This window comes from Lissotriton helveticus, chromosome 8 (assembly GCF_964261635.1).
Source record: "Lissotriton helveticus chromosome 8, aLisHel1.1, whole genome shotgun sequence".
NCBI classification, from domain to species: Eukaryota; Metazoa; Chordata; class Amphibia; order Caudata; family Salamandridae; genus Lissotriton; species Lissotriton helveticus.
The window spans coordinates 1,246,337,741-1,246,358,377 of record NC_136069.1 but is presented as its reverse complement, the minus strand read 5'-3'; the positions used below and the strand labels follow the sequence as shown (position 1 = coordinate 1,246,358,377).

Genomic DNA, 20,637 nt, shown 5'->3' with positions numbered 1-20,637 from the left:
TACCACTGTGGCATCTTAAAGGGTTTCAGCAGAAACATATGTTGTAAACCTTTAAGAAATGTCATCACAATAGGTGATTTAAACAGACAAGGCTGAAACGCCAACCTGAAATAAGTGGAAAGACTTACAAATACCATTTAACTGTGCCCAACGCAAGTCCTTGCTGGGCAACAACAAAACAAACAATTCGTGCAGCTTAGCTTCCAGAGGGTCAATCTAGCGGGTGCTGTATCAAGTCATATTTGTTCCAGCGCCCGGTATACAAGAACTTTGTAGATGGACATATGGCAGTCACCGTAATATCAAAGAACTCGGAAGAAAGATCAAAGGAAAATAGCTACTGCTGTTCAATCTCCATGCACAGAGGTGCATATTGCAGAGTCCCAGGTACAGAACCCTGCTCTGTTGCTATCACATTAGATCCTCAAAAAGCAGTAACCTGATCGGAGGACAGATACTCATGCCAAGGATTTCTGCATAGCACATCCTCCGGGCCCAATTGGAGCCAAGAGGGTGGTTGGGGCCAGGTTAGTCTTCATCTTAAGAAATTGAGCCCGGAGGGGTAGAGGTGGAAAGACTTGCAGGACTCCCAAGCTTCACCCTAGGTGAAATGCATCTCTAAGAGAGTTTTCTTGGTAACTGTAGTGGGCACAAACACTGACATTATGCGTTCTCTGTGGTAGAGAAAATATCAAGCCAGGATGCTCCTTGTTGCTGAAAAACAGCCTGTACCACCTTCAGGTGTAACTGCTGTGCATGATTAGAATGTCCTGTGTTCAGTAATTTGGGGGGGGTTCTGTGATGGTTTTTCATGTTTTCCAAACCTTTTGAAATAGTGCCTTTAATTTAGGTCGAGCCTTGGCAGCACATGCTGTATTCAGGTAGGGACTTGAAGCTCCGCCCCCTCCCTGCCCATATTTTTCATTGGCTTGTGTCATTGTCCACTGTAAAATGTGGATGTTCATTGGTCAATAGACTTAGTAGTCCTTCCTTAGTACAGCCTTGTCTCCTTTTGTAACCTCCCATGGTGACACTCACTGTTACGAGTGTTGTTACTCTGTAGACTTTACTTGCAGCTCCGAGCACTATTTTTCAAATAGCAATAGGTCTTGCATTTGCCAGTTTAAGATATTGGCACTGTAAACGACAATGCCTTTTATCTGTTTTAAGAACACATAAATAAAAGGCATTGTCATTTACAATGCAAATAGCTCAAATTCTCGTAAATAGGAGACCTATTGCATTGTGAATGCTTATTTCAGATAATTAATCCCCAAAGTAGACAAAGCCTTTTTATTTTCCTTTTCATGGCATTTTTTTTGCAGTGCTCGTTATAAAGCACACATTCAATTTAAACGAGAACTACTGCAGGGTATGTTGTGTCAAATGCACTTATGTTAGGCTGCTTTAAGTATAGGAAGTATGTGCATTGAACTCTCACTCATACTCACATTTCATTACCCTCTCTGGCATTTCATTACCTCTCACACACACTCTGTCAGTGCTCTGCCTGATTTCAAGGACTACTAATGGATTAAAAAAGTAAGCTGCCATATTCAAAAGTTTGAGTAAATAAACTCCTGGAAACAATTGTGGGTTATCCACCTACGCCTTACTGAATATTATGGCATTGTTAGGGTGGTCAAAACAGTATAGTACCTTGCAAAACATTTAAAATGTTTAAAACCACCTAATTAATTTGTAGCCCTACATTCTAAGGCACCGGAAACTTGATGCTTTAAGCATGCTTGACACTGTTTTTCTGCTCTCTTTCCTGACTACATTATGGGGGAGCTGCTGCTGTGTGGATATTCATGTAGTACACAAAAAAGATAGTCACAGTGGAAATTATTCACAGTGCATCAACAGCCAATACATGATAAATGGAAGAAGGAAATATGACAACACCAAGAAATGTCATACAATAAAGGAATGTAATTTAATCGATTAGGAAACGATTGACATAGATCAACGATTCACAAGATAAGCTGTATTTCATTCTGCAACTTTAAAATGCAGGTGCAAATAACGTGAGGTGACAGGTGCTAAGTGGGATCAGTGCAAGTGGTTGTGCAGTGGAAAGGTAGTGTGTATATATATATATATATATATATATATATATATATATATATATATATATATATACATATATACATATATACATTAACAAACAATGGTAGGAAACCTATCCAGACAGATTTCTGGCACACACAATAAATGCAAAATCATAAGCAACTGCCGCAGTTAATATTTCACTGTCATCCAGGTTTGATGTAAAAGTAAAGGAAAAGTCGACGTTTCGACCCCTGTGTGAACGAGCCAACTGAGCGTCTTGGAGGTGGGGTCATCTTCAGGACGGGAGAACAGGTGAAGGGGGGGGGGGGGCCTAAAGGCAATGGTATACAGTTAATGGGGTGTGTCGTGGAAAGGAAGTAAATCCATAGAGCATGTACCAAGAAATATGAATTATCAGCATCAGCAGCGATCCTTTGTGCTGGAAAATTAGAGTTGTGGGACTGTACGGCTCCTACATGGTAGCGTAGACAGAAACACGAGAAATATCGCTAGGGTCAGAGTTAACACTAGTCGTAGGGAGTACGATAGGGAGCAAAGTCATTAGCCATTTACTCAAGAAATAATGCGTAGAATATACAACATAGGATCAGAGTATTCTATGGTGGACTGAATTATGCAGTCAGGATGGCACTAGTGTTCATTAGTAACATGTAGCTGGGTGCGTTGAAAAAAGAAAGAGATAGGGAATAGACATTTGCATTAAAACATCATCAGCGTGATGTTAGTCAGAAACGCGCAACTAGTCAGGGGTACAGATTAGGTAAAAGCTCAATACAGGGTTAATAGCGCCTGTATGTGCAAGTCAGTTGTGACCATTAGTGTATTGAGACACTATGGGGTGATTTGCCAAGTATACACGTGAATTGCGCGAGGGATTAAAAGGTTGCAACACAAGGTCAGGATGCTGGTTTGTAATCAACGAGCATCAGACAAAGTGTACAAATTAAGCGAAGACTTAGTTCTAAGCTACCAACACATGGATGTGCCGAGCATTTAAGAGTTGAGTTATTGCAAAGCCAAACTGTGTGTTAAAACAGAGAGCATACGCGTTGGATTTAAATGGCCACAACATAACATCACGATGCCGGGGTGTGCGTGCACAGCACCCTGACATTGTCACGGGGTACCTGCCAGTAATTAAAAGAAAAGTCTGGGCAACGAAAAGTGTCGCCTGTATATTAATAAAGGAATTCATGCTTGAACACAATGAATGTTTGAAAGACGAGCTGCCGGTAAATAAAGGACAAAGTCAGGCATGGAAAGGTGGCGCGTGTACATTAATTAATAGAGGAATTCAGGCGTGTACACATTGAAAGTTAAAAGGGCGAGCGCTTGATCCTAGAAAGACAGAGCGTGTGCTCAAACCAGTTATTTAAGCGAAGAGCCACAGTGTAGAATGGGGATGAAAGTTCTTACATAAATAAAGCGTGCGCATTCAAGCTTGTAAAACAGGAGATCGGAGACGTGACAAACGTCTCGGGGAAGCATAGAAGAATCAGACAGCTAACCCCCAGGTGGTATCACGTGCACACTTAAATAACCATTTAGAATGTGCAAGTCATGCACATGTTTCTAAGGATTGTTACTCGTGAGATCGATTACAAGGGGCAAGGTATCGATCACAGAGCAAAAACATGCTCTTATTAAGGTGGTATGAAACCATTAAGAGAGCACTGTAAATACAAGCAGGTACATTTTCGCAGATTTACTCGAATACAGTATGAAAGTGATTACTGTTTGTTATGACAGGCTCACACAGTAACAATTACACATACAACTTAAAAGAATCAATAACATTTGTACTGTAAAACACATAGGGCTGTCAAACCTTGTTAGGGCACAATCTGGTAGTGGTTTTATGTAAAGTGTAAATATAGCACAATTACACACCCAACTTAGATGATGCAAATACATTTGTGTAGTAGGACATAGTAGACTGTCTACCGAAAGTAGCGCACATTCTGGTGGTGGATTTCACAGTGTGTGAAATCTCATTCTGTACAATGGTGTTGGTAAGAATGTTTTGGACGCAGGATAGTTTATGTATGTGCAAGGGAGTTTGGCATGGTGCACTGCAAAGAAGTCAAAATTAGGCCGAGTGGTGTTATCTACATATCAAATATTCAACAGAGCCTTACACGCGCTGGTTGATAAATAAGAAACGCGGGTGTTGTGGGCCACTTAGAAGAGACAGTTGGGCATATGTGGCATCGAGCTCATTCAAGCAACTGCCACTGCATCGAATATATTTAAGTCACCCCTACAGCAGAGCTTTGAGGCCTAAGGCAGGGAGCTTTATATTGTATGCGAGGACATATGTGCACGAGCAGATATGCACCTGTGATGTCCGTTCTATTGCTAGATATTACAAGCAAGCAGGGAAGCCATCTTAAGGTATGTACTGGGCATTGGTCCAAACGAGTTACCCAGCTTCATAATTCAGTGAAACATATGGTGTTTGGTATCAAACACCTCATATCAATAAACCCACACTGATTCCAATGATGGATTTATTATTATCTGCACCCAAAGGGTACTTCAGAGGTGCCCCCTGAACCTTACTGTCCTTCTAGTGTGCTGGCTGACTGGTCCAGTCCAGCCTGCCACCACAGACAAGTTTCTGACTCCTAGGAGGTGAGAGCTCTGCTCTCAGACAGAAACAATGCCTGCTCTGGGGAAGGTGTTATCACCTCCTCCCCCAGGAAGGCTGGTAAATCAGCATACCAAGGCAGGAGGCTTCAAAGGCATCCGCCGCCTTTGATATGCGACCCAAGACTTCCCCAGGGGAGATGCCACCCCCTGCCCTGGGCCATCTGGCACCAGGACAGACGTGAAAATTAGATATGCAGGAGGCGTGTTGCACTACCAGGCTGGACACACTTCTAGAGCCTGAAGAAAACACAAATTTAAAAATTCCACCATCTTGTGTGTGGTGGAATTAGAAATTCTGGGAGCGGTGATGCCCATTCCCCAAAGGAAGTCGTCATCTAGGGGGTGCAGTGACCCCAGGGTTAAGTAACCCATTAGCTACTACCCCTCACTCCCCTTTAATGCCGCTAAATTGAGTATTTAAGGGACCGCCTGATTCCAGGACTTCAGATTTCGACAGATACAAAATAACTACATAGATGACAGCTGACTGGAGAACTGAGGGGCATAACTGACTTGGACCAACCCTGCTGGCCTGTCTGCTGTACCCAACCCACCTTGAAGAATCTGACTAGTCCTGCCGCTAGGCAGACTTCCAAGAAACATGGAGGGCTGCCAGGGTTTCTCAAATTGCTGAAGAAACTCCCTTGGATTAGAGGAGCTACTCCCCTGCAGCCGCAGGCACCAATGATGAAAGATTTGGTTCACCGACCTGTCGCCCACGGGGCCAACCGACGCAGGAGCCACCCAGGAAGAGATGGCTGTACTACCAAAGGTCAGATCCATACTCCCTCCAAGTGTGGGGACGCCAGGACCGACCGGAGTGACACAACAATACCTGGGGTATCAGACACCTTGCAGCAGCTGAGGCTTCATGTGTCCAGACCATACACCAACGCCAAGGAAGACTGACAAGTACATTCAGGGACTTCAACGACACCGAGTGGCCCTAAGCAGCAGAAACCAAGACACAGAGAGTCTCTGACAGCTGCCACCCAACATCTCAAAGTGCCTCTGCACCCGCGCCCCACAGTCTGAGGTATGGAACGGTGCCAAGAGGGTCCTGTGACACTCAAAGGCTAAGCCCACACCTGGGTTTGCCAAGACCGGACTTCCAGTTGCCGCCTGCAGCCTCTTTCTGCAGGCACCATCCAACCGCGAGTGCCTTCAGGACTAAACCAGATGCCAAAAGACGCCACTGCACCTGAGCCCCACAGCCCGAGGAGAAGTGGACCAACAGTGACCCTCCGTGCCCAAGGATCTCCAGGGTCAATCCAACCAGTGGGTTCCCCCAGACTGGTCCCCCAGGCCCTGCTTGCAGCCTCTTTCTAAATGGATCGTTCCCCATTAAAGTGAATGGGACACCAGAAGCCATAACACACCTCTGCATCCAGATTCCCCAGAGCCTCCTGAGGTGACCTGTTGGTGTGGCCTTGGTCCTTGCTCCAGACTCGCTTTAAGTCCAGGAGAACAGTCCTTTAAGTAGTTGTTAAATGCCTGAATGCAGTACATGTTTCCCTCATAGGATAACATTACCATTCCCAAAAATTGAACTGTTAAGTTCTGAAAACTGTAAACGTTAATAACTCGAAACGTATTTACCTGATTCTGGTGAGCTTGATAGCTAAAATGATATAAAAGTATGTTATTTTTATAAACTTGTGTCAGATTTCTTTATTGAGTGTGTGCAATAAATGCTTAGCACTACCCTTTGATAAGCCTAACTGCTTGCCGATACTACCACAAAAGAGAGCATTTGTGGTTTCATTTGTGCCTCTGTAATCCCTTTGGGGTTTGCCTGGACTCTTTACACCTCTTTTCGGTCCACTTTATAAAGAGACAGCTTCCTACACCAGCCATTCCACCAATCAGTGGAAGAATTAACCATTGCCAATAGATCAAATATAATTTTAATATTCCCAGATTCTCTACAGAGTATAAAATCAGTCTGGCACGAAACTGGACAGAGGACATGGGAGTATCCTCCCCACTGTCCAACCCCTCTCCTGGGAGGGAACCCTGACTCGTCCCAACCCTTTCCTTAGGGTACTTAAGAGCTTACCTGTAGGTGGGTCCCTAAATTTGTTGTGGGACAAGATTCATTTCAAGACACCACTTCTTCTTCGACCGTCTGGGCACTCTGGACTTCTCTGGACCTTGCTCTGGGCTCAGAAACTCCAACTGGGAAGACCCCTTCTTGCTCCTGCTCTCGTCGTCCTGCAAGACTGCTGCGAAGTCTATAACCCTGCTCCATACAGGAACCTTCCAAGGCCTGTGGACATTCAAGACACCTAAAGGAATCTCCCTTGAAGTGAAGGAGTCACTTCCCTGCATCTGCAGGCACCGCACCGAAGCTGACTGGTCTGCTGATCCCGAGCTCCCATAGACTACGAAAGGTACAGCAAAACAGATGATGGTTCTTCACATCCCTCAAGGCCTGCCCTGTCCTCTCACAAAGTTTGAGGCCAGTGTCCCTCATCGGAGCCGCAGGAACTCAACCCCTGTACACTGCGTCGACCTTCCGTTGCAAAGGCTTGTTGGCTTCGTTTCTTCAAGATCGTCGGGCTCCAAGGAGTCCCCTCCTTAAGCATCTCTTGTGACCAAGATCTTCGTCTTCACCGCATCACTTGCACTGTGGGCCTGAATCTTTGGTGAGCTGTGCAAGGTCCTCTTGCGACTCCAGTGCCTCAGGCCTGTGGGTTCTCTTGAGGGTCTTCTTTGATTTCTGCGGGATCCCCTGTTTGCTAGGGGGCTGCCCGAACTCCCCTGATTGTGGTGAGTCACCTGGACCTTGCTGGTGCCGACACTGCACCTTAATCGCCCTCCACGTTGTTTGCAGTTGCCAAGGCTTACTGGTGCTCCTAACGAACACTGACCCCTCAACTCTCAACATCTGACAGCTTGGGAACGGATCCTGGTTTTCCACAGCATTGCCTGGTCCGCACTTCTGCAGCTCCAAGGTCACCGTCAGCTCTGCTGCAACATCTGACATTGGTGGGCATTTGTCTTCTGTGCCTCCTGGTCACTTCTGATCGGCATAGACTCTGTCCTCTCTGCTTGCAGTTACTTCTCATCTTGAATCCACCATTGGGTTCCACCGGACATTTTCGCCTTCTCCGGCAGCGGCATGTTCCTGAAGTCCTCCATTGAGTTCAATAGCGGTTTCTGACGCCACTTCACACCAATGCAGCCGGCTTCCCAGGTGTAGGTATCCTGGTTCCTAGGGTATCCACGGGTGGGGTGGCTCTCCAACTTTATGTCTTCCACAGGGTTTCTTCAGGGTCCACTTGGAAGAGTCCTTTTTCTTTAAAATTGCAACCGCAACTTACCCATTGACTTGAGTTGAGCATGCGATCGTGCTCCCACTCAGCACACTGCCTCCGTGGGGTTCCTGGTTACTTACCTCCAGTGATTCCTTGGGTCACAGTCACTTCTACGTCTTCTGGGTATAGTCTTGACTTGACTCGTGGTTCGCATTCCACTATTTTGGTATATGGTTTGGTCTCCCCTGGCGACCACTGTGTATTCGTGCTACTGACCTGTTTTTATTGCAAAGTATTATGTGCATTGTGTATATCTCCAGGTAGGAGATATCTGTATGTGTTAGTGAGTGTCTTATAATAAATACATATTTTTATAAATACACTGTGTGCTTCTTTTTGACTTAATCTATACCAATAAGATTATGTCCTGGTAAAACAAGCCGCTTTACACTCCTGGATTAAGCCAGAAGGCTGCTCGCCACCGCTACCACAGAGAGCTTTCTAAGGTTGTCTAAGACCACTAAAATCACCATAAGGGTTGTCTGAATTAGTGCAGGGTGCCCACTTACATAAGTGTGCACCATATACTAAGCGAGCTTTTCCCAATGTGAATTTATTAAAGATCCAAAGCTGGAAAACAAGATGTGTTGCTTTAAAGTACACTGCAGATAATGTGTTAAAATGGGGAGAGACAAGTGTTATACTACTTAAGATACGAATCATGTAAATCACATATAGAACACAATTAAAATATATTTATTACTAACCACTGGATATGCACTTTCAGGTTCCTCAACATCTTCCACCATTTCCTCATCTGTATACTCATCGGAGACCGTGTCTGCATCATCTGAGAGGTTAGTAATCTGTACATCAGGATGATCCAATAACCAACCGACCAAGGCTTCGACTCCTGTCAAAAGAAGCACATTCTGAATGGCACACATATAAAGCGTAGCCACTTGACCAGGAAAGTTGATAAATATGCAAACTTTGCAAAGAAGGTAAGTACATGAAAAAAACTTGGAAGACCAATTTACCTACCTTCAGTAACACCTTTTCTAGTAGGAACTCTATCTAACCACAGATTCTTCACCGTGTGACTATTCCCCAGGTGTCAGGCTGGATCCAGCAGGTGGTGTTGTGTGGCTCTGTCCCATTCCGGATATGACGTTGGGCTCCTATATCTGTGCCAAATTCTGCAGGACTGATCGGGCAAAGTGCCCAACCCACCAGACCTGGCTGTCCTGGCAGTAGTACAAGAAACTAAAGAGGGTCCCTGAGGTACTGGGTAAAGGGAGAGGAGAACAGGGAATAACTGGAAGGCAGTAGTGCCTCACGAATACATGGAAGGACGCCTATGTAGCTGACTGACACACTGCGCGCTAGCAGCAGCCTTCACTCTGGTGGAATGAGCACCCAATTCTATTGGGGGTTGCTTTTTAAGCTAGCCCATGTCAGCTCTTGATTCATAACACAATCCACCGGGAGATGGTTCTCTTCTGTGCCCCGTTGCACTTTTTTGCTCCAGAGAACTAAACAAAGTCAGTCATCCAGTCGGTAATCTCAGGTTTGTTAATGTAGAAATTTAGGGCCCTATTGAGATCTAGACAGTGGAGTCATTCTTCCTCCCTGGAGGGATGGATGCTGCACAGAAGGAAGGCAACGTGATGGATTTCCCTACGTGAAAGGCTATTGCTTCTTCTGGTAGTAATGCTGGGTTTGAGCAGTGGACCAGCTTGTCTAGGGAAAATCATGGCTATACAAACGACAGCGCCTGCATTTTGCTGACATGATTCGCAGACGTTATGGTGATGAGAAATTGTGTTTTGATGGTGAGGAGACTGCGAAGACAGCTGTGCAGTCCCTCAAAGGGAATGCACATCAGAATTGGGTCCTACTGTGGCATTTTAAATGGTATTGGATAAAACATATGGATCAGTCCCTTCAAAAACCACATCACAGCTGATGATTTGAAAAGGGATGGCTGATCCAGCAACAGTAAGAAGGTCAAAGGGGCCAAAAAGTAACTTAACTGTTGCCTCAGGAAAGCCCTGATAGGCTAAAGAAAGACAGAACTTAAGAACAATGGACACCTTTGTATTTAAGGGTTGGATGTTATGAGAGGAGCACCTAATAAACTTTTCCCAGTGTCCAGGGTATACAGTCTTGCTGGATAGACACCTGATTGCCAAGATAACACCAACCACTTCAAGAGGAAGGTCAAATGACATCAACTGTCGCCATTCAATCTCCATGCTTGAGCTGTAGACAGTGCAGTCTTGGGTGGAAAATCTGTCCCTGTTGCTGCAACAGGAGGTCTTACCGAAGGGACAGCCAGATCAGAGGACATGAGGTTATGGTCAGAAGTTCCAGGTATCATACTCTTCTCGCCCAGTCCAGAACCACTAGGATGAATTGGGCTTTAACTTTCTTTTTCCAGGGACATGAGCAGAAGATGAACAGGCAGAAACCGCGATATGAGCAGAAGATGGGAGTCCAGAACTCCAATGCAGGCACAAGGCATTTCTAAAGGGAGAAGCCCCCAGTACAAGCACAAGGCATTTCCGAGGGAGAAGTGCCTTGGGAAGTCCAACGCACAAAGCCCTTGACACTGCACATTCTCTGTGGTGGTGAAGAAATAGAGTCAGGAGTCTCTGCAGTGCTGGAAGATGCCCTGTGCCACCTCAGAGTGTAGCCACAATTTGTTACACGCAATGCAACTTTTAAAATCCTAGTGGCTCTCATAGGTATTATTCATTCCCCTTTTTAAATAATCAGCCAGTTTAACTGCACACACTAAAGGCAAGAAAAAATGCAACATCCAGGCATTACAATATCATACATCACTTGTATTTACCACCATAAATTATTCTGTATCACAACATATAGACAGCGCAGTGTATCCCAGTGAGAATATAAACCACAACCCAAAGTGTAACAAGACCAGTTAAAAAGTAAATTCCACAAAAGGTTTGTGTGTTTTTCTTCAAAACAACACCAGCAGTTATCTATTATGCCAATACCAAATATCGGCTTGTTTGTTTTATTTCGAATCTCAAATCAGTACAGGGATCAATAGGTCTGAAGAGTATTATGGGACATCTGGAAAGAATAGTGATTAAATTAGGTCTGGACTGGAGATTCATTATACCAAATAAAATTAATAGTAAACACATAGGTTTAGCTACATTGGCCAAGTAGTGTAGGTATGGGCCAAATCGGGTGAAATATATAATAGTAGCCACCGTGTAATATTTAATACACACTGTGAGAGGGAGAAGGTCACCTGAATAATCGCACAAGAAACTACTTGTGTAACAATATATCTGTAAGAGACATTAGTTAGTGATTGATTCCTTACCTTACAATATCCTCAGCGACAGATTACGGAAAGTTTTCGCTAGCAGTAACTCTGTGCGTCAGTAGGTGGCATCGTGCGGCTCAGCTTCTGTCGCTGGCGTCGTAAGCGCCGACATGACGTCACGGAGACTACTCAGGTGTCACCCTTGCTCGCTGACGTCAGTTCTGCACACGACTTTCCGCACCAGGAACGCAGCGCCATGCAAGAAACTGACCATTGGTGCCAAGAAACTAGGGCACCAAAAGGGATGTCCTTAACCCTAGAAATCAGTTTGCAGAACGGGGAGCATGGGTGGGGCGGTAAGGAATCTATCACTAACTAATGTCTCTTACAGATATATCGTTACACAAGTAAAGAGACACGTTAGTGATAGATTCTTTACCTTAAAATAGAAACCCCAGCAAAACCAACCCCGGTGGTGGGTCTGCGAACAAGATTACACCAGAAAGTCATCGAGAACAGAACGGCCAAAGAAGCCGTCTCTCAGGACTTGACTGTCAAGGCAGTAATGCTTGGTAAATGTGTGAAGAGAGACCCACGTAGCAGGCTGACAAATGTCCTGCAAGGGAACGCTGCGTCCCAAGGAAGTAGTGGCTGCTGTTGCCCTGGTAGAATGGGCATGCAGCCCCACTGGAGGCTCCTTCTTAGCCAACGACTAACATGCTTTGATGCAGAGAACAACCCACCGAGAGGTGGTCCGTTTGTGCACGGCCCAACCTTTTTTGGCGCCCACGGAGCCAACAAAAAGCTGGTCATCCACCCGGAACTGTTGTGTGCGCTTCATATAGAACAAGAGCGCACGTTTTGGGTCCAGACGGTGGAGCCTCTCTTCCTCTTTTGAAGGATGCGGAAAGAAGGTGGGCAAAGTGATGGTCTGCCCGATGTGGAAGGGCGTGACAACCTTTGGCAAGAAAGAAGGACGGGTGCTTAAAACCACCTTGTCCGGATGAACAGAAAGGAAAGGAGGTTTAGAAGAAAGGGCCTGGAGCTCACTCACTCTTCTGACAGAGGTGATAGCTACCAGGAAAGCCGTCTTGACAGTAAGACGACGCAAAGGACAGTTATGAAGGGGTTCGAAGGGAGCGCACATCAGATATGTTAAGACAAGGTTTAAGTCCAATTGAGGCATGATGAACGGCACGGGAAGAAATGTGTGCGTAATGCCTTTCAGAAAACGGTTAACAACCGGGGACTTGAAAAGAGAAGGCTGATCTGGTGAAGTCGTAGATAGGCGGAGATGGCAGGAAGATAACCTTTGATAGTGCCCAGAGCAGAGCCCTGCTGGGCCACCGAAAGAAGGAACAGAAGGACTTCAGAAAGAGGGGCAGAAAGGGGATCCACAGACTTTGCTGTGCACCATGCCACAAACGTGTTCCACCTGCAGGCGTATACCGTTTTAGTCGAGGGACGCCTGGCTGCCAGAATGACATCACAGACTTCAAGAGGAAAATCGAAAACTGTCAAATGTTGACGCTCAATCTTCACGCATGGAGGTGGAGGCTGGACAGGTTTGGGTGGAGGACCATCCCCTGCTGCTGCGACAGAAGATCCTCCTGGAGAGTCAGCCGGATCGGGGGATCGATCGTCATGATGAGCAGCTCGGGATACCAGTGTCTCTGTGCCCAATACGGAGCCACAAGAAAGACTTGGGACCGGTCGCGCCGAATCTTTTTCAGCACTCTGGGCAGAAGTAGTATAGGCGTAAAGGTGTACAACAGACCGCAGCTCCAATCGCGATGAAAAATGTCACAGAGCCAGTGCCACCTTGGAAATTCCAACGCGTAGAACTGATGACATTGCGCATTCTCTTCGGTGGCGAATAGATCCAACCAAGGCTCTCCCCACTGCTGAAAGAGACCTTGCGCCACATCCAAGTTCAGATGCCATTCGTGATCCATCAAGCACCGGCGGCTGAGTTTGTCGTCCCTGGCGTTCAGAGAACCTGCCAGGTATTGAATCACCGAGGTAATGCCTCGATGTTCCAGCCATGTCCAGAGGCACAGAGCCTCCTGACATTGGGGCAGCGACCCCACTCCACCCTATGTGTTGCAATACCACATGGCTGTGGTGTTGTCCGTGAACACCTGCACTACACTCCTCCGGAAGGAGGGAAGGAATGCCTTCAGAGCATGCCGGATTAACCGAAGCTCCAAAAGATGGATATGGAGCCGGGACTCCGCTGGAGACCAGAGGCTTCTGATCTCCGCCTCTCCCAAGTGGCCCCCCCATTGCAGGAGGGATGCATCCGTCACCACTGTGTGTTCCGGTTGGGGAAGGGAGAGGGAACTGCCCTTGACCCAATCGCTCATTGTCAGTGAAATCGCTCTCCCTCCCTCGCAGCTCCACCATTAAGTGAGGCCTTCCCCCGAGCCCCTGCACTCACGAGTGTTGGTGTTCAAGGCACTCCTCCACCCGCAGGTTTCACCTGCGCCTCATCCCTGGTGGTCCAGTGGACCTGTTTCCATTCTCTTGCTCTGCTTTTTTTCTCCTTTTTCCCTCGTTTTTTCCCCTCACTTCTATCTCCCCCCTTCACTCTCCTTCTGGGTCTTAAACTCCATTTTCTGTCGTTTTCCCCTCATTTCAAGCTCCCCCCTTCACTCTCCTGTGTCTTTCCTTCATTTTTCACTCATTTTTAACCCTCATCTCAATCTCCCCGTTTTACTCTCCTGTGTCCTCTGTGTCTTTCCTCCACTCTTTCTTGCACTTTTGCTGCCTTATTTGCACTTTTCTCTCTTTTTGCCTTTTTTAGCCCGTTTTCCCCCACCACCCCGGGTCAGAGGAAACATCAAGGTCGCCGGCGTTCCCTAATTCGTCCGCCCAGTCCTGCTCAGAGTCACACTGACTAGCAAGAAGGTCCTCGGACCCCTCCTAGTCTTTCTCCACATCCGCCGCTTGTGGTACAGACCGCGGCAGCAGGGCATGAGCGGGGAAAGGAACAAACGGCGCCGGGGCGGTGCCGGCAATGGCGCAGGGCAGAACCGGCGCTGTGTCCTAATGCGGATCCCAGGCAGGAACAAAATTGTCCTGGATCCTGGGCAGGGGCGGGATAAATGGCACCCACTGCGGCGCCGGAGGCGGAGCCGAGGGTGGCGCTGGGACCAGAGCCGGCAGCGTTGGACCTTGTGGCACTGTGGCCGGAGCCAGCGGCGCAAGATCCTGCGGCACCAGAGCTGGATCCGATGGCCCGACAGGATCCTGACACAGGACCGAGAACCCGAGGATGCACCGGCGGGAGCCCGAAGCCTAAATAGGCAGTCCACGGTAGCAAGAAATTCTTGCACCTGTGCGGGAGTTGCCGACGGACCCGGATAAGGTGGGTAGGCCGCGGGACTCCCGAGCTCCAAAGGAGCCACAGGGGCAGAACCCCTGCCCCCCTCGTCCGCATCCGGGGACCGACAGGGGGACGTTGGAGAGAGACAACACTTATTCTACTTCTTTTTGTGTCGTCTCTTACCCAAATCCGATGGTGAAGACTTGGAGCCCAAGGAGCGATGACGGGGGCTCCGGCGACGTTCTTTGGAGTGGCCCCTCGACCGTAAATGGCACTGGGACGAGTGCCGGACCTCCAGCAGCTTCTGGTGCCGCTTCCTCAAGGCCTTCGGGCCATGGCCCAACAATCCAAACAGGACCGTGAGAGGTCTCCTGGCAGTAGAGGCAGACGTTGTGTGGGTCCGCCACCGACATGTTGCGATGGCAGGCCCCACAACACTTAAAACCAGGCATCCCTACCTGCACTAAAGTATACTCAACTTACAGGAGACAAAGTCTCAAAAAGATAGTAAAAAAGTGACTAAGGTACGTGCTCTAACCGGATCTGAGCTTACTGGGGCGGATAAAGAAAGAACGGATGTCAGCGCGCATGGGTGTCGCTTAAGTAGTCTCCGTGACATCATCTCGGCGCTTACGATGCCAGCGACGGACGCCGAGCCGCACAACGCCACCTACTGACGCGCAGAGGTACTGCTAGCGAAAACTTTCCGGATCCAGTCTGACGCCTGGGGATATTCTAAGGTACGGAATCTATCACCAAAGTGTCTCTTTCAGATATGATAAACAAAATGTATTCAAGCGATATTCACTCGATTAAATGCCAACAAGGAAGTCAACTGCATACATGACTCAACCTCTTCAGTTCAGAAAGATTGACCCAGAAGAATAATGCCGGAAAGAAGAGTGAGTTTTTCAATAGTTTTCAATTCCTTTACAACCCCCAGGGAAGTCATCAGTCAAAGACGATAAGTGACGCGAGGGCTAAATACTGTGTCAATAAATATGCATACCTCTTGAGCATGGCGCAATGTTTGGCTTCCGTATCCACCTAAGTCATAAAAACATTGTCGATGTATCATTGCCATCATCTAATGGAGGCCCTATATGGGTTACTGTCAGTGAGTATAAATTGCTGTTTCATGAGTCTACAAAGATATTTGCTAGATTTGGAGCAGAAACAGCCCCCATTGAAGCCCCTCCACATGGTTGATAAAATTAACTATTGTACTTGAAATAACTGGTTGTCAGAGCAATTTTAAGTAATTGAATAATGAACTCTGTGGGTACCTGGGTGGGCGCTGGTTGTGTACTGAGAATACGTTTAACTACCCTGATGCCCTCATTCTGAGGTATGGTAGTATATCAGGAAACAATAATAAAGGTGACCAATAATTCCTTGACTGGGTTAAAAACCATGCCTTCCACTAGGCTGATCATATAAGAACTGTCTCGTAAATATGCTTCTAGTATAGGGACTACGGGTGAGATTTATGGCTGTTTTTAGTGGTCACTAATGGAAAATCAGGCCATTTGAGACCGCTAAAAAGGGTTATAGTATGTACAAACCCTACTTTGCAAGTCAGTAACCTATTATAGATTTGCAAAATACAGTTTGCGAATCGCTATTAGGAAGGGACGCAACAAGGGCAGCCCTTCCTAATAGCGAGTAGTATTGGTATGTACAATTGTTTGCGGCCGCAAAACAATTGCAGTTAACACCTACTTTAAGTTGGTGATAAGTCAGTTGCAAACTGGAAGGTGTCCATGGGGGCCCCTTCGCCTTCGTGAATGTATACAAAAGTATTTTTTAGGAGCAGACAGTGGTCCCACGTCCCAGACCCTGCCCTTAAAAAATGAAAAAAAACTTTTCTTTTTTTTCTTTTAAACACTTCCCATTTTCCTTTAAGGAAAATGGGCTGCATTTGAGAAAAAATAGTTGCTTTATTTAAAAAGCAACCACATACATGGTGGCCCACTGTCCCCAGCAGGCCACCATCCCTGTGTTCTTGTCCATTCCCAATGGGTTGCAAATTTCCTAAGACACATTAGTACATTCCGTTTTGCATGTCCCAAAAAAATCGCAATTCGCAAACCGGAAAGATCGTACATCTGGCCCTAAGCCTTCAATTCAAATATTAATGTACTGTCCCAATGGTTCCAACACTGAGTCACATCCAGATTAAATTGTTCTTCCAGGTGGATAATCCAGATTCTTATGTACCTTGGGTAGGGTGTATCGAACCAGTGCTCTTGAGTATTTCTTGTTCAAAAACTCAAATTCCTTTTCGGGAAGAAAGTTTCTGTCCTCGCCCTGTATAGTGCTGACTAAAATTCGTTTTGGTATGTCTCTTAGGGGATCCTTTAATAGATTTTTGTGTATTATTGTGGTTGACTAATTGTCTCCTAATTCCTGCATCACAGTTTTGTATAGTCTGGGTGACAATACCACCCCTTTGTCAGTTGGTTTCATAACAAGTAATTTGATATTCTTAAGATCTTGCAATGTTTTTCTCTCTGCAAGGGAAATATTGTACGGTGTAAAAGACTTTTCATTCATCATATTCACAATGTCCCATCATATTCACAGCGACCAATTTTAAATGTGATCAATTCTGGTGGAGCACTAGACGAAGGGGGATAGAAAGTAGACAGTGGTTTTAATCCAGAAGCCGAGTCATTTCTTGTACTTTCTTTATCTACAAGAATGTCTGTAGACGCAGTTTGCAGAACATTTTTGGGCAATTCAGTTTGCCTATTAAAGAAGTTTGTCCTTTCAGTAGCCACAAACAATAAACCCTCACTAAAAAGTGATATCTCTGCTGATGATAATATATGTGTGAATAAATTGAAAATTTGAATTTTTTTGGGCTTTAAGTAAAGCACAAGTTACTACTTGTGTAACGATATATCTGTAAGAGACATTAGTTAGTGATAGATTCCTTACCTTAGAATATCCCCAGGCGTCAGACTGGATCGGGAATTTTTTTGCGTAGCAGTACCCTTGCGCGTCGGTAAGCGTCGTCTGCGGCTCCGCGTCCGTCGCCCGCGTCGTGGGCGCCGTGATGACGTCGTCGGAGTACTTAGACGCCGCCTCCGCGTGCTGACGTCAGTTCTTAGACACAGCTTTTCCGCGTCAGAAGCGCTGAGCCATGTTAAAAAACCAACACTGGTGCCATTGAAACTAGGGCCCTGAAAGGGGATAACCCTAACCCTAGATATCGGTTCGCAGAACGGGGAGGATGGGTGGGTCGGTAAGGAATCTATCACTTACTAATGTCTCTTACAGATATATCGTTACACAAGTAGTAACTTGTACATATGAAAGAGACACGTTAGTGATAGATTCCTTAGAATAGATACCCCAGCAATACCAACCCCGGTGCTGGGTCTGCAAACCAATAATCACACCAGAAAGTCCTGGAGGACAGAACGGCCAAAGAAGCCATCCCTCCGGACTTGGCTGTCCAGGCAGTAGTGTCTTGCAAACGTGTGCAGCGATGCCCACGTAGCTGCCCGACAGATGTCCTGTATGGGCACTCCCTGGCCCAGGGCAGTTGTAGTCGCCGTGGCTCGGGTGGAATGAGCCCCCAATCCAACAGGGGGCTCCTTTTTAGCCAAGGAGTAACATGCCTGGATACACAAGATGATCCACCGAGAGATGGTCCTCTTGTGCACCGCTTTCCCCTTCTTAGCGCCCACGTAACCAACAAAGAGTTGGTCATCCACCCGGAACTGGCGAGTGCGATCCAAATAGAATAAAAGCGCACGTTTTGGGTCCAGACGGTGGAGCCGCTCTTCCTCTTTAGAGGGATGCGGTGGCGGCAAGAAGGTGGGCAAGGTGATAGACTGCCCGATGTGGAAGGCCGTGACAACCTTGGGCAGGAAAGATGGCTTAGTATGCAATACAACCTTGTCTGGATGGGCAGAAAGGAAGGGAGGAGTACAAGAAAGGGCCTGGAGTACACTCACTCTCCTGGCAGAGGTGATGGCAACCAGGAAAGCAGTCTTCAGAGTAAGAAGGCGGAGAGGACAGCTGTGAAGTGGCTCAAAGGGAGCGCACATCAGAAATGTAAGAACAAGGTTCAAGTCCCACTGAGGCATCACAAACGGAATAGGAGGAAACGTGTGTGTGATGCCCTTCAGAAAGCGATTTACAATAGGGGACTTGAACAAAGAAGGTTGATCAGGCAGCCTTAGAAAGGCTGAAAGGGCAGAAAGGTAGCCCTTGATAGTGCCCAGAGCAGAGCCCTGCTGGGCAAGAGAAAGAAGGAAGAGAAGAACCTCAGAGAGAGGTGCAGCAAGAGGATCCACAGCCTTTGCTGTGCACCATGCCACAAATCTGTTCCACCTGCAGGCGTATACCGACTTTGTGGAAGGACACCTGGCTGCCAGAATGACATTACAGACTTCAGGAGGCAAGTCAAATGGCTTCAACTGTCGCCGCTCAATCTCCAAGCATAGAGGTGGAGACTGGACAGGTTCGGGTGGAGGACCGTCCCCTGCTGCTGAGACAGAAGGTCCTCCCGAAGAGGCAGACGAACCGGGGGATCGACTGACATACTGAGTAGCTCTGGATACCAGTACATTCGTGCCCAGTCCGGAGCCACAAGGATGACTTGGGCCCGGTCGCGCTTGATCTTCTTCAGCATTCTGTGCAGAAGTGGTATAGGCGGAAAGGCGTACAACAGACCGCAACTCCACTCGCTGGCGAATAGATCTAACCAAGGCTCTCCCCACTGCTATAAGAGGCCTTGCGCCACGTCCGAGTTCAGACGCCATTCGTGATCCATCATACACCGACGGCTGAGCTCGTCCGCCCTGGCGTTCAGAGAACCTGCCAGGTGTTGAGCCACCAGGGTCACGCCCTGGCGTTCTAGCCACTGCCAGAGGCGCAGAGCCTCCTGGCAAAGGGTCCACAACCCCACCCCGCCCTGTTTGTTGCAGTACCACATGGCGGTGGTGTTGTCCGTGAACACCTGCACTACACTCCCCCGGAGAGAGGGGAGGAATGCCTTCAGTGCTAGATGAATTGCCCGCAACTCCAAAAGGTTGATATGGAGCCGGGCCTCCGCCGGAGACTAGAGGCCTCTGATCTCTGCCTCTCCCATGTGGCCTCCCCAGCCCTGGAGGGACGCGTTCCGCCACAACTACGTGCTCTGGTTGGGGAAGGGAGAGGGATCTGCCGCTGACCCAATCGCGGTCCGTGAGCCACCACTGCAGCGGTCTCGCAGTGCCCTCCGAGATCAGGACGTGGTCGGACAGGTTGCCCTGATGCTGGGCCCACTGAAACTTCAGGTCCCACTGTAGAGCCCGCATCCGGCACCTGGCGTGATGCACCAGTAGGATGCAGGGGGCCATCAGCCCCAGAAGCCGCAGCGTCAACCTGACCGAGACCCGGAATAAAGGCTGAAAGAGTGGAATTAGAGCCTGAATATCCCGGACCCGCTGTTCGAGAGGATAAACCCGAAACTGCGCTGAGTCCAGAACCGCTCCGATGAAGAGGAGCTTCTGAGAGGGGCACAGGTGTGACTTCGGCACATTGAGGGAGAACCCCAGCTGGTGTAGGAGGTCTGCCGTTGTCTGGAGGTGGCTGACGACTGTTTGGGGCAAGCCCGCCTTCAACAACCAGTCGTCGAGGTAGGGGAAGACTGAAATCCCTAACCTGCGCAGATGAGCTGCGACCACCGCCATCACCTTTGTGAACACCCGTGGGGCGCTGGTAAGGCCGAAGGGGAGCACGGTAAACTGAAAGTGCTCGTGGCCAACCGTGAACCGCAGGTAGCGCCGTTGGGCTGGCAGGACGGGGATGTGGAAATAAGAGTCCTGCAAATCCAATGCTACCATCCAGTCTGCAGGGTCCAGGGCAGCTAAGACCTGAGCCAGTGTCAGCATTTTGAACTTCTCCTTCCGGAGGAAGCTGTTGACGTTCCTCAGGTCCAAGATAGGGCGTAGGCCCCCTTTGCCCTTCTTGGGTACCAGAAAGTAGTGGGAGTAGCAACCACACCCTACTTCTGG

General features: G+C 47.7%; 1 protein-coding gene across 1 annotated transcript in view; it reads right to left on the bottom strand.

Moving 5' to 3' along the window:
* Window positions 1-20,637, bottom strand: part of HERC2 (HECT and RLD domain containing E3 ubiquitin protein ligase 2) — a 1,611,099-nt gene that overhangs the window by 895,574 nt on the left and 694,888 nt on the right. The window contains 1 exon segment of the mRNA XM_078658234.1: window positions 8,756-8,901. Within this exon segment, the coding sequence (XP_078514360.1) occupies window positions 8,756-8,901 (146 nt within the window).